Here is a 13,868-nt window from a genome sequence, read left to right on the forward strand (position 1 = left end):
CACCAATTTGAATGCACAGATTTTAACATCAGTGACCTGATACAAACATATTAATGCTATATTTCAAATGAAACTCAGTTATTCAGCCTTTCCTGGTGAACCAGTTGATTAAAAAAATAGCGTCTTGCAGAATAAAGCCTTTGTGTAGAATTATATATGTTCACCTTACCATATGTGTGTGTAAGAAATAGAAAAGGAATACTGGACTGAGTGCTCTATTAAAGACAATAAATATTAAATAAACTGTCAGAATGTGTAGTTAATTTCCTCTCTCTGATAAATATGAGTCCTGGACCAAAAAAATTGAAACAGAACTGCAATCTCTGAACTATTTCTCTACTATAAAGGATTTTACTCTTGTGATTACTGAACAGATAATTAAAGGAAATACTGCATAAATTGACTCTGAGTTTTAGTCATAATCATCTATGAAACAGAAGCTGAGTGAGGATAAAATGTTTGGGTAGGAACCTGGACTTGCCTGCACTGGTTGCATTCTAGCTTGCCAGATCAAACCCAGACATGTTTGCCACGCTCAAGTGTTGCTTCATGACAGCATGACTTTTGCTTCAAAATGCAGACATCATCAGATGACAATACTGGTCCCAGTACTCCATGCTCTAAGATCTCATTCCAAAAAAGTGAAAGATGTTTGGGTTCAATAACAGCAAATCTCCATGTGAGAGCCCAAGTCCATCTTTTCAATCACCCCCTAGTCCTTCTTAGTTAGGAACAGACTTACAAATAACACAGCTCTGACATCCTTCAAAATTTCTGCTGAACACTGAGGAGTCCTGGCTGGAGGGCAGCTGGGTGAAAATGTTCGCTTGGTTTGAAAAAGTTAGTTTAATTTGTCACACAAATAAACAGTGGAATTTTGGCCCCTTTTATCGCTGAACTGGTAAAATCGAACCATGAAACATGAATTCAGTGACAAACAAGTCTAATTCTTAAAGAGACATTGGCAAGGCATTTGCCATAAAATAACGACAATGAGAATAATCTTTCTTATTTCTTTACAATATCCTGTTGAAAGTTTGAAACAGAACACTGTCCTTTCAGACGGAAATGCCAAGTATTTACCATTTACTTTTATTACCAAATTTCTTTTTCCTATAGAGCTTATATGCACTGGCTCATTATTGTATGGTTGCACTATGAAGTTGGGTTGCTGACATTTACTGTTGGTTTATTTAGATGGGGAAACACTTCTAAGTTTTTCTTTTGAGAACAACATGCATGAAGAATTACAAAGGTCTTCCAGGCAGATATAGAAGAAAAAAATAAAGTACGTCAAATTTGGGCCCAAGGACCCAGAAAGTATCTCATATAGGTTACAGCACTGTATTCCAGCATGCCAGACTGTAGGACTGTAGGGGAGGATCTGATTCCCTCTCAAGTTAAGGCAATCTTCAGGAGGAACAACACTTCCACCAATGGCAAACAAGCCATTCCAAATCTCCTCACCCACCTTAGTAGGTGTGCGGCCTTCTGGGTCCAGCTAATACTCACCTAATATGAGCTTTGTATCCATACCCCACTTAATAACTAACGTCTATACAAAGTTGCATTAGGAACATTTTATTTACTTAAGCGGCTAGCCTCACCCATGTTCAGGGAGGGAGGGAAGAAGGGACCCAACCCCATGGCTTGTAAATTATTTTAACTCTCAACAAGGTTCCAGGGCCCTCTAATGCACATAGTCTCAATCCTCCTACCCTGGTGCTCTCTCTCTCTCCAGAGCTAGAGTTCCCAGTAAAGAAAAAACAATACTCACAGGGCTTGGTAACTACAATAATAACTAAAAAAACCCTCACACAACAGCCCAATATCAAGGGAAACCAGACAAGATGGAGAACCAAGTGTATCAGGCTGTGGCTGCAGGAAAAGGAGAGTTTAGGGGTGTATGGATAACCTGTATCTTATCTTTTTAAAACAGGAGACAGTGTGAGCACTGGACTTGGAGTCAGTATATTTAGGTTCCTTGCCAGCCCTGCCACTAACCTGTTGTGTGTCTGTGGACAAATATCTTTGCCTTATTTTTCCCATCTGAGTAATGATACTTACCTTAATCTGTAAAGTATTTTGAGAGCTCTGGATAAAAAGCACTATATAAGAGCTAAGCAAAAGACTATGATATTATCCATGCTTAGGGTTACATGTTTTGACATCCATAGTTCCAAGACAAAGATGAGTAGAGAACTTTACCCAAAATCAGAGTATTATTTTGCTTTCTCCCTGTTCTTAGACTCTTAAGTGAAACCAGAAGCTGTGGACCCTGAATGAATCCAGAAGTATCCTTCCCTGAGGATTAGGGCCCAAAATGAACCTGTAAAACCCTACCTGTAGAGCATCACAGAAGAATGGTCCTGGGGAGCTGTCCAGTTGCTATTGGAGTAGTTGTTAAACCATCCTCGTCACTGCCCAAGCCAGGGCAATAAAGGAGCCAACACCACATGATACAGAAAAAAATAAAATAAAATTCCTAATGTAGTGTCCAGAATGGTCCAGTTCATGGGGACACTTGTTTGATTCTGTGTCTGAGAAACCTCACCATAATTGACAGTACAAAATTCACTGTGTTTTAGAGAGAAACCATTTGTTGTAAGGGGGTTTATCACAAGCAGGTCGGGGCAAAAGCCAGTTTGGCTTCAATCCAATTGGAAGGTTTTTTTTTTTCTTTTTATTGTGTGCATTCAGTGAAATGAACTGAAATGCTATGACTACTCAGTGCTGCTCACTATTTGAGATTGAATGCCCTGCATTATTTTGTGGGTGTTGTACTGCAGTTTCCTGGCATGAATCTTCTGGAATGTAAGTTTGCTGCTCCCCTGGAATCTTCACCAAATATATATTGTGCTGTGTATCTCTTGAGGCAACCAGAGGGCTGAAAAAGTAACATTAACAAACACACTGTTATTTTCTGTTGAGCACCTAAGGGAAATGGGAGCAAGTAAACTAAAGATATGCCAAGAAATTAAAGATAAACTTCTTATGTAGTTCCTGCCACTCCACAGGGAGGAGAATGAAGAGGGCAAAATAGTCTATCGCAAGCCAGAGCCTGGCAGGCTGGCTCAGGTTACAAATTGATTCCTCTCACTCTGTTCCCTTTTCCTAAGACTCCACACTCCTTAAGAAAGTTAAACCATCTCATTTGTCCCAGGTAACCCTGAGTCCCATTCTGGATAAACTACCACTCAGTGTATCACTTAGTATATCTCAAATATTCCTTACTGAGTGACCTTTCATTTGTTCAACTTCAATACACTCAAAATGCTCTTCTTTATTCCAAAATGTTTTCTGCAGTCTCTTCTTGCTTTTCCTCCTCCCCCTTTTCTCCTCCCCATTCCCTAGCTTTCCCTCCTCTCCCCTCCTCCCTTCAGTGGCTGGTTAAAAGCTCTCCCCATGTTCCAAGTTAGAAAAAAAACTTTTTACGAGGTATCAGCACTTTTCTTTCATTAGTGGGTAAGGAAGGATGAAAACTACAAAACAGCAGTAGACTTTTAAAGTTTAAATAGACAGGTCTGAAAGCCTGAACTTGCTTTTCCATTTTAGCTCACTCTTCCAAAGAGGCACTTGTTTGCTTGCTTCACTGATCATCAGCAGGGGTAAGTTGGAAAGTTTTTACTTTGTTTGATTTCAGGAGTTTTCTACTGTTTTCCCCATTATTGGAGTATTTAAACCACAACTGTAAAAAACAGCACAACATTTTAAAAGAAGTTATCCAGTTAACATTTCTGGAGATTTATTGTTTGTTTTTGTTACATTTTGAACATTTTCCTAAATAATTTTAATTTTCAGCTACTAACCTAGTTCTACAACAGGTAAACTATGGCAAAACTTCATCTGCAGAACTGGATTATGAGATTCTCTATTGGATTTGGGTAAAATAATTCAATGTGAACAATTTTCTAGGTCTAAATTTGCTAGCTTAAGAAAAAAATAATAATTTAAAAGTAATCAGTGTGCTGGAATCCCTTGTTCTACTGAAAAGGTCTCAGAAGTTAATAACAGAGAGACCATATCCTAAGTGTTTCCCATTTGTCCCCCCCATTTTGCTTTCATATGGAAATCTTGATTGATGTTTAATAGTTTGTGCAAAGCAAGGTTATTAATTACTAGCTTTGTTAAAATGCTGCTGCTTCTAATCTGGTGACTTTTGCGTTGTCTTACTGAATTTTTCCCCCTTCTTTTAAATGGATGTGATAAAATCCAGAAGTGTGTTAAGGATTTCTTTAAACCAGTTTGTATATAGTTACTCTGTGTTAGCAACCCCAGTTAGGGATTTTAGAGGAGCTGTGCAGCACTCAGACATCTGCCTCACCACGCTGGCAATGCCTGTGAGAGTTCTTAAGGGAAGCAGTCTGAGAATACTCCCAATATGTGTTAGGATACATTTCTGATAATCTGCCTTGAAAGCTGTAGAGGAAGAAGAATGGAATTCTTGGGCAGCATCTTTCACAGAACTGACTCTTGTCTGAAGTTATAGCAGATTGCAAAACTCTGGTGTGATTGTTTATTGTTGTTGTAGCCAGTAATTAAAGAACAAAACAAGGGGGATGAAGAAGGGGCTTCAGTGGGACATTACAGTTGTGTTTTATTGTGCCCAGCTCGGATTTTCCCGCATCTGTCCTGGTACAACTGACTGGCCCTGCAGTTTGGGATATTTTCCTAATAGTATGTTCACTGAGAGTCTTCTAAGTGAGTTTCATTAAAACCAATAACAAAACAGACCTGAGAAACAACTGGTGTCTCTGATTTCTCTGTGTCTGTGCACGTGGAGGGAACTTGCATTAAGCCTTCATCTTGCCATCTTAACATCTGGACAGCACACACTGCGCTGTAGAACTCTTGAAGTCCCCTGACTTTGAAATGTTTACTGAAGTGTTTCCCTCAAAACCTTCAAAGCTAAACATTGGCACTGACCCATGATACCTAACAAGCATACAAATAGGAGAAGGATGAGCAACAGGCTGAGTTCAAATGGAGAAAAGGAAGGATGCAATGGATTTGATTTGTAGCCAATATGTGTATACACACACTAAATATTGTAAAGGGCTTTCAGCTCTCATTTGTACCTGGCCTGGAAAATGAGACCAGTCTGATACTGAAATCAAACGAACCTCAGTTTAGGTAAAAACTGTGGGGCTGGAAGTCTGTGCAGTGTTCCTAGTGAAACAAATAATATTCCCTCCACCCTTTGAATATGGGCACCTGGATACACATTTATATCACATTTTCTTTGCAGGCTTCCTTATTTGAAAATTTGTACATGTTAAACACAGAGGACCGAATTCATGCCTACAGTAAGTGGATGCAGCTTTCACTGATTTCAAAGGGATCTGTAGCCACTTACACCACGGATAAATTTGAACCAAAACATGAGTGCATGGTTCATAGGCTGTTAATAGGTTTCATCAGCTGGAGACCTGACTTGTACAAATGGAAGTTCTTGTGTTTTTTCTGTCTTGCATATGGTCTTTCTGTAAAGCTCCATAGAGGTAGATTGGGTAGAAAAGAATGAGATAGGTTTAAAAAAGAGCAGCTAAAGGTAGAGGAGAGGATCCATCAGTGGTTATTAGTACTGGAAGCCTGGAAAAGAAAACAAATGAACACAAGTTATCTGTTAAGCACCAATTACTGTGCCCTTTCTGTCTTGTGGGTAAAATTCCCTATCCTTGAAGTGCATCTACAGACGGACTCCCAGTGGAATGTGAGTACCATTTCCATCTTCCACCTTCCCAGTGGAACATAAGAGTACCATTTCCCTAACCTTTGTGAGATTGAATACATTTAACATTTTTTTAAAAAAAAAATCATCCTCAATCCCAAGTCTCGTGCATCTTAGCTCCTTTCCCTCAGCTGTTGGCTGATCTTGGGGAAGGCTCATGGTGATCGGTGCTCAAGGGGCAGGAATCCTCTCAAAGGCTCTTTTTTGTTAGTTAGTTATTTCTACTTGCATTTCAAGGGCAGGCTTTTGCAAGAGTTTAGGGGAGGGCCAGCGCTCTTGGCCCATTTCCTAACTGCTCTTGCAGCTGTACAGCACCATTTCAGCTCCCACACACTTACTGCACTGCAGCCCCACGCCTGATCCACTCATTACCATGTGACCTACTGACATTGCAGGCAGACCTGGACTCTTTAGCAGAGTACCCTATTCCCCCTGGAAAATATGAACCACATGACATGATGAATGCTTTCCATAAAAAAAGTTCTCTAATTTCTCAATTGTGGTATACAGATCAAATTTCTTTTACATGTGACCATCCAAAACTCATACAGATGAATATTGTCATATTTCTTTTTTCTGTATAGCATAGTCTCTGTCTCTATGCACACACACTAGGACTGAGAAGGAATCCATCTACTAAAATGCTTTACAGTCCAAGTTTTGTATTAGCCATCTCAAAACAAGCTATATCATCATATAAAATAGTAACAAGTAAGAACTTAAGCATTGGCCTGGCATGTAAGTAGCTTAAGTACATTGCTGAATTTGGAGGGGAGTCTGACTACTTATCAGTTACATCAGCTACTGTGCTATGATGCAATCATTCCATTAGGATGACATTGCTAAAAGCTGTCTAAATTATAAAAGGTAAGAGATATTAGAGGCTGTTCACTAAAGCGGATCTTTATTTTAAAGCAATTTAAAGCAATAAGAACATTTAAATAATTGTTCATTGCAGAAATGGAGAAAAACTCTTGTAATATCCAGTAAACAAATATTGTAAATTCATTAATAGAAATGCTCTGTTGCAGGGCCGGGTCTAGCAATTTCGCCACCCCAAGTACGGCAGCACGCCGCGGGGGGCGCTCTGCCGCTCGCCTGTCCCGCGGCTCCGGTGGACCTCCCGCAGGTGTGCCTGCAGATGCTCCACCGGAGCCACGGGACCAGCGGACCTTCCGCAGGCACACCTGCGGGAGCTCCACTGGAGCTGCCTGCTGCTCTCCTGGCAACCAGCAGAAAGCCTCCCGCGGGCATGCTGCCCCAAGCATACGCTTGGCACGCTGGGGTCTGAAGCCGGCCCTGCTCTGTTGGTACACTGAAAGTAAACAACTTAGATCCAATCAATGAATTTTCTCTGCAACAAACTGAAATACTGTGCTTCATAGAACAATAGTCTCTACTTAAGCAAAGGAATAATATGTTTGTGCCCTTTCAAGGTTATCTGCTTAACAGCACAATGTAGAATTATGAATTGATGTAGGTGTTTTATCGCTGGCAAATGCTGGAGGGTAATTGATCTCTTTTTTTTAAAAAAAAAAGTTTGCTTTTCAGAACTACGTATGAGTAATTCAAGCAAGGAATGAGTCCTCCTGGAGTTTGTATTGCCAGAGGATAAAATGAAACAACAATTTTGCATGCTGAAACAAATTGGAAAATAGGTGATAAATTCTAAAAATACTGCAGGTGTGGGATTAAGTAAATCAGAACTGGAGTATATCATCCTATATTAATGGACCCAAGTGAAGTGCAATTAAAAAGCAAGCAGCCTATAACTGCCTAGAAATAACACCTGTTCTGTTTTTTTAATCATGCTTTCAATCTGAAATAACATTTACACTGTAAGGAAATCCACTGAGCCTGGGGAAAGCCTGCTAATGCAGTATTTTCAAATCGTCCCAAAACTGGCTAATAAAATCAAGAAGCTATTATTTCAAAATAAAACAAAACAAAACAAAAAAAAACACCCTTGCTTTTGTTCATTTCCACAGATAGGACATGGAGAAAGGAATTTGCCTTTTAAACAAACTTCATATATAATACACCGCAACAGATTGTTTTCTGTTTCAACAATTATGGCTTGAGAAGCAATGTTTTATTGATGTAGCATAACCTGCCAGCTTTTATGCTAAAAAAATTTGCTGTCGGCCTCATAATCTTTTTTCAGAGACCCTTCAATGAATGTGCCTGTCTTCTTCTCCTCAGTCAAAATGGACCAGTGAGGACAAACATCTTTCCCCAGAACTAACATAGGAAGGCAAATCAATACTTCCCAGAATCACCCTTTTGGAGGCTGATACATGGCTTCTAGTGTTAAATTCTAAAAGAGGCCTGATCCTTCAAAGGACTAGTTGCGTGAGAAAGGGCTAATCATGTGAGGGGGTTTAAAGGTTATCATGGGGAGTCCTTCATACCCTGAGGAGGATGTGTCCATGTGGGTTAAGGAGGTTAGAAGGGACTCCCCTCCCCCACCACCCCGAAAGTTTAAAGAAAACAATTTCAATCATTTCTGGATTACAAATATGTGAAATGTAGAACTTGGCAAGTAAATAGCCCTCACTGAGGAGTACACCCTAATCCAGTGTGAAAGAAACTGGCCAGGAGTTAATAAAGTTATGAATATTGGAAAATCTTTTATTCAGTTTACTTGGTACTAAATGTTACTATATCTGACAATTCATGCTTCCAAAGGGATGCTTCTTTTAGGTGCAAAATTTTCAATGCCAGTTAGATCTTCCAGGATACAGATTTCTAAGTAGTTTACCATGCACCATTTGGTCAAAGGCAACAGTGCTTGTTACCTCTGCCAGGAATCAAGCATGCAAAATTGACCATTTCTTCACATTTTAAGGAATTTGTGTATTTGCAGATATGCTGCATAAGGTACACATAATCTAGACATGGACACTTCAATATCAAATTGACAGAGACAGTTAAGCTAGCCTTATTTCACTTGAAATGCATACCTATTACTTGCACATTGCAGGGACGGCACATTTGTTGAGGGCACCCGTGTGGTACTTATATGGTTAACAATGGGGCAGATAGGAAGGATTCTGTTCCCCTTTTGTTCCATTATATCCTTTTTCTCTTTCAAAGCAATATATAGACAATTAAATGCAACAATTACATAAACACAAGGCTAAAAACAACGCAAAATAAAGAAGCCACATATAAGTCAGGAAATGCAGAAATTAAGGTTTCTTCACTATGTGAACATTAGCTTGGCTATATTTCATATATTTAATATTTTCTGCTCCTGTTGTCTGTGTTAAACATATACACTACTAGTCACCTAAAGTTAAGCATGTGTGCAAATATTTTCCGCTTTGGGACCTATATTCTTAAACATATCACATACAGTATACTGGATATGAAAGTTCACTGAGTTAACCTTGCAAAAAGAAGTTTAACATGTGTATTTTGTGATTTTTATTATTTTAATTGTGCAACCTTGCCATTGCTTTTGCATGATATTGCAATGTGTTTACTTTTTTATTGAAGTGTGAATGTAGTACTTGTGAAGATTGATCTAGTTTGCTAGCCAAGCATTTGAAATCTTCTGTTTATCCAGAGAATATTTGGGCAGTATTAATGCAAACTTCCCCAGACTGCTTCCCCATTGAGCCTTCACTTTGATCTGGCTCATTCAGGCGTTGGCACCTGTGCTGAGACTGTGAAAACAAAGATGCCAATTCGTGCCAACTTGGATGGCAACTTTTATGGCGGTGACTGATTTCCACTGAAAAGTGGAATGAAATTGGCAAACGCATTTCCCGTAGGGCACTGGAATGCAATGCAATATTTAACTTGTCATATATTTTAGTTACATTAAATACAAGCCTATAAATAGAAGAGAAATAGTTTAAGGTGAGCTCCTCAGTTAGTGTAAATCAGTGTAAATCCAAGTTCCTGGAACTATAGCAGTAGACTGCCAATTCTATTATCAGCAGAGAATCTGGCTCTATATTTTGTGCATATGGACTTCCTATAGTGACTTTTGTTAGATACCTCACCAGTGGAACGACTACTATGAAATACTCTCCTTGTTGTAGAAAGAGAAAGTTTTTCTTGGCCACCTACCTATCTCCCTCTAGACTAACATCCATCAACCAAGATAAAGACCATGTTATGGTGGTTTACATGCATTATAAACCTACAGGCGTGAATACAATTAACATAGCTTTAATTATTACTATTTTTGTTTTGTTTTTAGCCAGCATCCTGTGAAAATGGGTGACTGGAGTGCCCTGGGAAAACTTCTTGACAAGGTTCAAGCTTATTCTACTGCAGGAGGGAAGGTATGGCTCTCTGTCCTCTTTATTTTCCGCATCTTGCTCTTGGGGACAGCAGTGGAATCAGCCTGGGGAGATGAGCAATCTGCTTTCCGGTGCAACACTCAGCAGCCTGGTTGCGAGAACGTCTGCTATGACAAGTCCTTTCCAATATCTCATGTGCGCTTCTGGGTTCTGCAGATCATATTTGTGTCTGTGCCTACCCTCTTGTATCTGGCACATGTGTTCTATGTGATGCGGAAAGAAGAGAAACTGAACAAGAGAGAAGAAGAGCTCAAGGGTGTCCAAAATGATGGCGTGAATGTGGAGATGCACCTCAAACAAATAGAGATAAAGAAATTCAAGTATGGAATTGAAGTGCATGGCAAAGTTAAAATGCGAGGAGGACTGCTCCGTACTTACATCATCACCATTCTCTTTAAATCTGTCTTTGAGGTGGCCTTCTTGGTGATACAATGGTACGTCTATGGGTTTAGGCTGAATGCTGTTTACACTTGTGAGCGAGACCCATGCCCACACAGAGTGGACTGCTTCCTCTCCCGTCCAACTGAGAAAACCATCTTCATTATCTTCATGCTGGTAGTGTCTTTAGTATCTCTTGCCTTGAACATTATTGAGCTTTTCTATGTGTTTTTCAAGGGTGTCAAGGATCGTGTGAAAGGAAAACCAGACCCCTACTCTCCCACCGGTACTGTGAGTCCCGCCAAGGAATGTGGATCCACGAAATATGCTTATTTCAATGGCTGTTCCTCTCCCACTGCCCCCTTATCACCCATGTCTCCACCAGGCTACAAGCTTGTTACTGGTGACAGAAACAATTCCTCCTGTCGTAACTACAATAAACAAGCCAGTGAGCAAAACTGGGCAAATTACAGTGCTGAGCAGAACAGAATGGGACAGGCTGGTAGCACCATTTCCAACTCTCATGCCCAGCCCTTTGATTTCCATGATGATCCCCAGAACACTAAAAAACTGGCATCAGGGCTTGAGCTGCAGCCCCTCACCCTTGTGGACCAAAGGCCACCTAGCAGAGCCAGCAGCCGAGCCAGTAGTAGACCTAGACCTGATGACCTGGAGATCTAACCATAGCTGTTCAGCTATGAAATGAAATGCATTGGAAGGTGCATGCAGTGTTCATTTTGTTCCAGTGGAGGTGGTACTTAATAGTCTCAACCAGGAATTTTTAACAATCATAAAAACTTTTAAGTTACTTGGTGTTTTCTGGGGCTGTAGGGGTGGCATGGGGGTGGTACAGTACATGTTGGTATTTAAAACAGCTGAGTTAAAGAATTTAAATACTAAAAAAGAAGAGAAGATTAGCCAACAGTAAGGTAGGCATTTGTTTTTCTAGAAAGGGTGTAAATATCTAAGTGTGTGTGTGCATAATGTGTTCATTTCTAAAGTCTGTTGTACTAAAAAAAAAAGAAAAAAAAGAAATCACTTTTTTCAGAATGAAATGCTGCCTGAAGCTGAAGATATTTCTTTTCCTGTTGAACAAGTGAAAGACCTAGGATTGTCTTTGATCATTTCCCTGTCAAGAACATTCCATTGTTAAAATTTGCACTTTGAAGGTAAACTTCCTGTTTTGATCCTCTTGGCATCAATAGACTTGTGCATGGATAACTTTATATCCTTTGAATCACATCAGCTAAAATTTCAAACAAGGCTCACCAAAATACATTGATCAGAGGCTTCTCAATTCTTCATACAGGTAGATTTTGTTGTGCGTGGAGTTTGGATGCTCTGCATACCCACGTCATTCCTACAATATCATCCACGTTTTGTTTTCTAAAGCAATATTCACATTTGACATCTCACACATACAGTATAATGAAAGCCTTAAAAAAACATTTTACTACCACTTGCAGATTTAAATGTTGGAGTCAGACAATCAAGGCACCTTCAGTTAATTCTATCACACATGTATGTGTATTTGGGATGTGTGTGGGGATGGGAGTTCCCTGGAGACATGCATTCACAAGACACACTCACAAGCATTGAGCATTGAGAAACACACACAGCAAACTTATAGTTGACATTTTCTGATGGTATTTGTGGAGATGTGGGCCACTATGGTGTTTACATTATATGATTCCTGCAGTGCAGTAAAGCACGTTTGACTTTTTATTTTAATTCAATATCTTATTTTCCATGTATCCTATGATGGATGCTATTATTTTGTTAGGTATGAATAGAAGGGTTCTTTTTAAAAGCGCCTAATCCTGTAGATCTTACTCTGGAAAAACTCTCTTGAATGCCAATGAGAGTATTGCCTGAGCAAGGACTGTATGATCAGGTCCAAAAAGTAGCTGTGATGCTCTTGCTGGCATGAATAATTTTCTTTTGTAGCTGTTAGAGATGGAAAAGACCCATTAGATCATTTAGTCCTTCTCTCTGTTATGTAATAATTGATGCTTGAATGATAGAGATTTTAGTACTGTAAACAAGCTTTAGTCTTTAATGTGAGAAACTTAGAAGAAATGCTTTGAGTTGGATTAATAATAAAATGTGCCTACATGAATTTTTCAGTAACTGGTTTTTTTGTGGGGAGTTTTTGTTTTTGTCCTACACACAAACATATACTCAACTGTAAAAGTCTGGTTCAATCCAATGTTGACAGTTAAATCTTTTAGATGAATTCAGCAATTTTGATGTTTGCACTTAGATTTTGTTTGGAATGAAAGTGAAGCTGAATGGGTTTCTAAAGAGTACAATTCTAACTAATTTATTTGAAATATATGCTAATGAAATCTACCAGTTTCTTCAACCACATTGCCTTTAGCTCAACACAGATCAACCAAGGGAATACATTGCTTGGTTTCATTGTGCAGTAACACAGATAAGGGGTTTTGTATAATACAGTATGCTAATTTGTTTGACATTCCATGTTAAACTACTGTCATGTTCAACTTCATTGCATGTATGCAGCCATAGTCCATCAGATCATGTTGTCTGGAGAACATACTTTAGTCAATAAAATTTTAATTTAGTATAAATCAGCTTTCTAATTGTCTTTTACTTTGACACACAATTGTTGTTTATCTTTTGTCTCAAGATTATGGTGCGATGGAACTATTAAGGATTCATCCAAAGCATTTCCCATATAAATGCAGTTTACATAGGTTTATGTGGTGGTTTGTGTTGTGGGTACACATGCATTTTCAAACTGGATTAACTCAGTTTGATCTGATTTAACACCCCTCCCGCAACCCCATGTGCACAAGCCCTAAATTTGCTTTGAATTGCAAGTTCACAGTAATCATAGAATCAGATACTGGTACCCTGAGTGAAATTGAATTAATAGAATCAGTGGGACCACTCATGCAGAAAGATGCTATTCCACTGAATCATAATGTCAGACTCTGACCTATACTTTGGGAATATACACTTAATTATCTGCAAAATATTAACAAAGGCTAGTATCAAGTCATAGCTTCTTTTTAAAAAATTCCTTATATGTGCTACTAATTTCTTAATTATAGAAGCAGACAAAGAATGTCTCTAGTTTTTACATTTCACCAGCTATGCTGTTTGTTTACTTCTTCACTGCTCACAATGAAACTAGACTAGTTAGTTTAACATTCTGGGTAAAATCCTGGCCCCATTCTAGTCAATGAGAGTTGTGCCATTGACTTCAAAGGGCACGAGGATTTCTAACCAGTTTCACTTTCTGGTCAGGTCATCCCTGCAGAAAAATATATGCAAGAGGAAGATACTCTGAATATTCTGTGTGGATCACGCCTTTGAGAAGGTGGGGGTGGCAATCTTTGTGGAAGAGACAGGAGACAAATGATAGAATCATAGAAATGGAATGTTGGAGGTCACTTAGTCTACCACACTAAGGC

The 13,868-nt window shown here is 39.2% G+C and overlaps 1 protein-coding gene across 1 annotated transcript; it reads left to right on the forward strand.

The window, feature by feature from the left end:
• Window positions 1–3,140: 3,140 nt before the first annotated feature.
• On the forward strand, window positions 3,141–13,019 carry GJA1 (gap junction protein alpha 1). The gene is made up of 2 exons (XM_032762336.2): window positions 3,141–3,608; window positions 9,945–13,019. The coding sequence occupies exon 2, from the start codon at window positions 9,961–9,963 to the stop codon at window positions 11,104–11,106; it is 1,146 nt and encodes a 381-aa protein (XP_032618227.1). The 5' UTR covers window positions 3,141–3,608; window positions 9,945–9,960; the 3' UTR covers window positions 11,107–13,019.
• Window positions 13,020–13,868: the final 849 nt, after the last annotated feature.

The sequence above is a fragment of the Chelonoidis abingdonii genome, chromosome 3 (genome assembly GCF_003597395.2).
Source record: "Chelonoidis abingdonii isolate Lonesome George chromosome 3, CheloAbing_2.0, whole genome shotgun sequence".
Lineage (NCBI taxonomy): Eukaryota > Metazoa > Chordata > Testudines > Testudinidae > Chelonoidis > Chelonoidis abingdonii.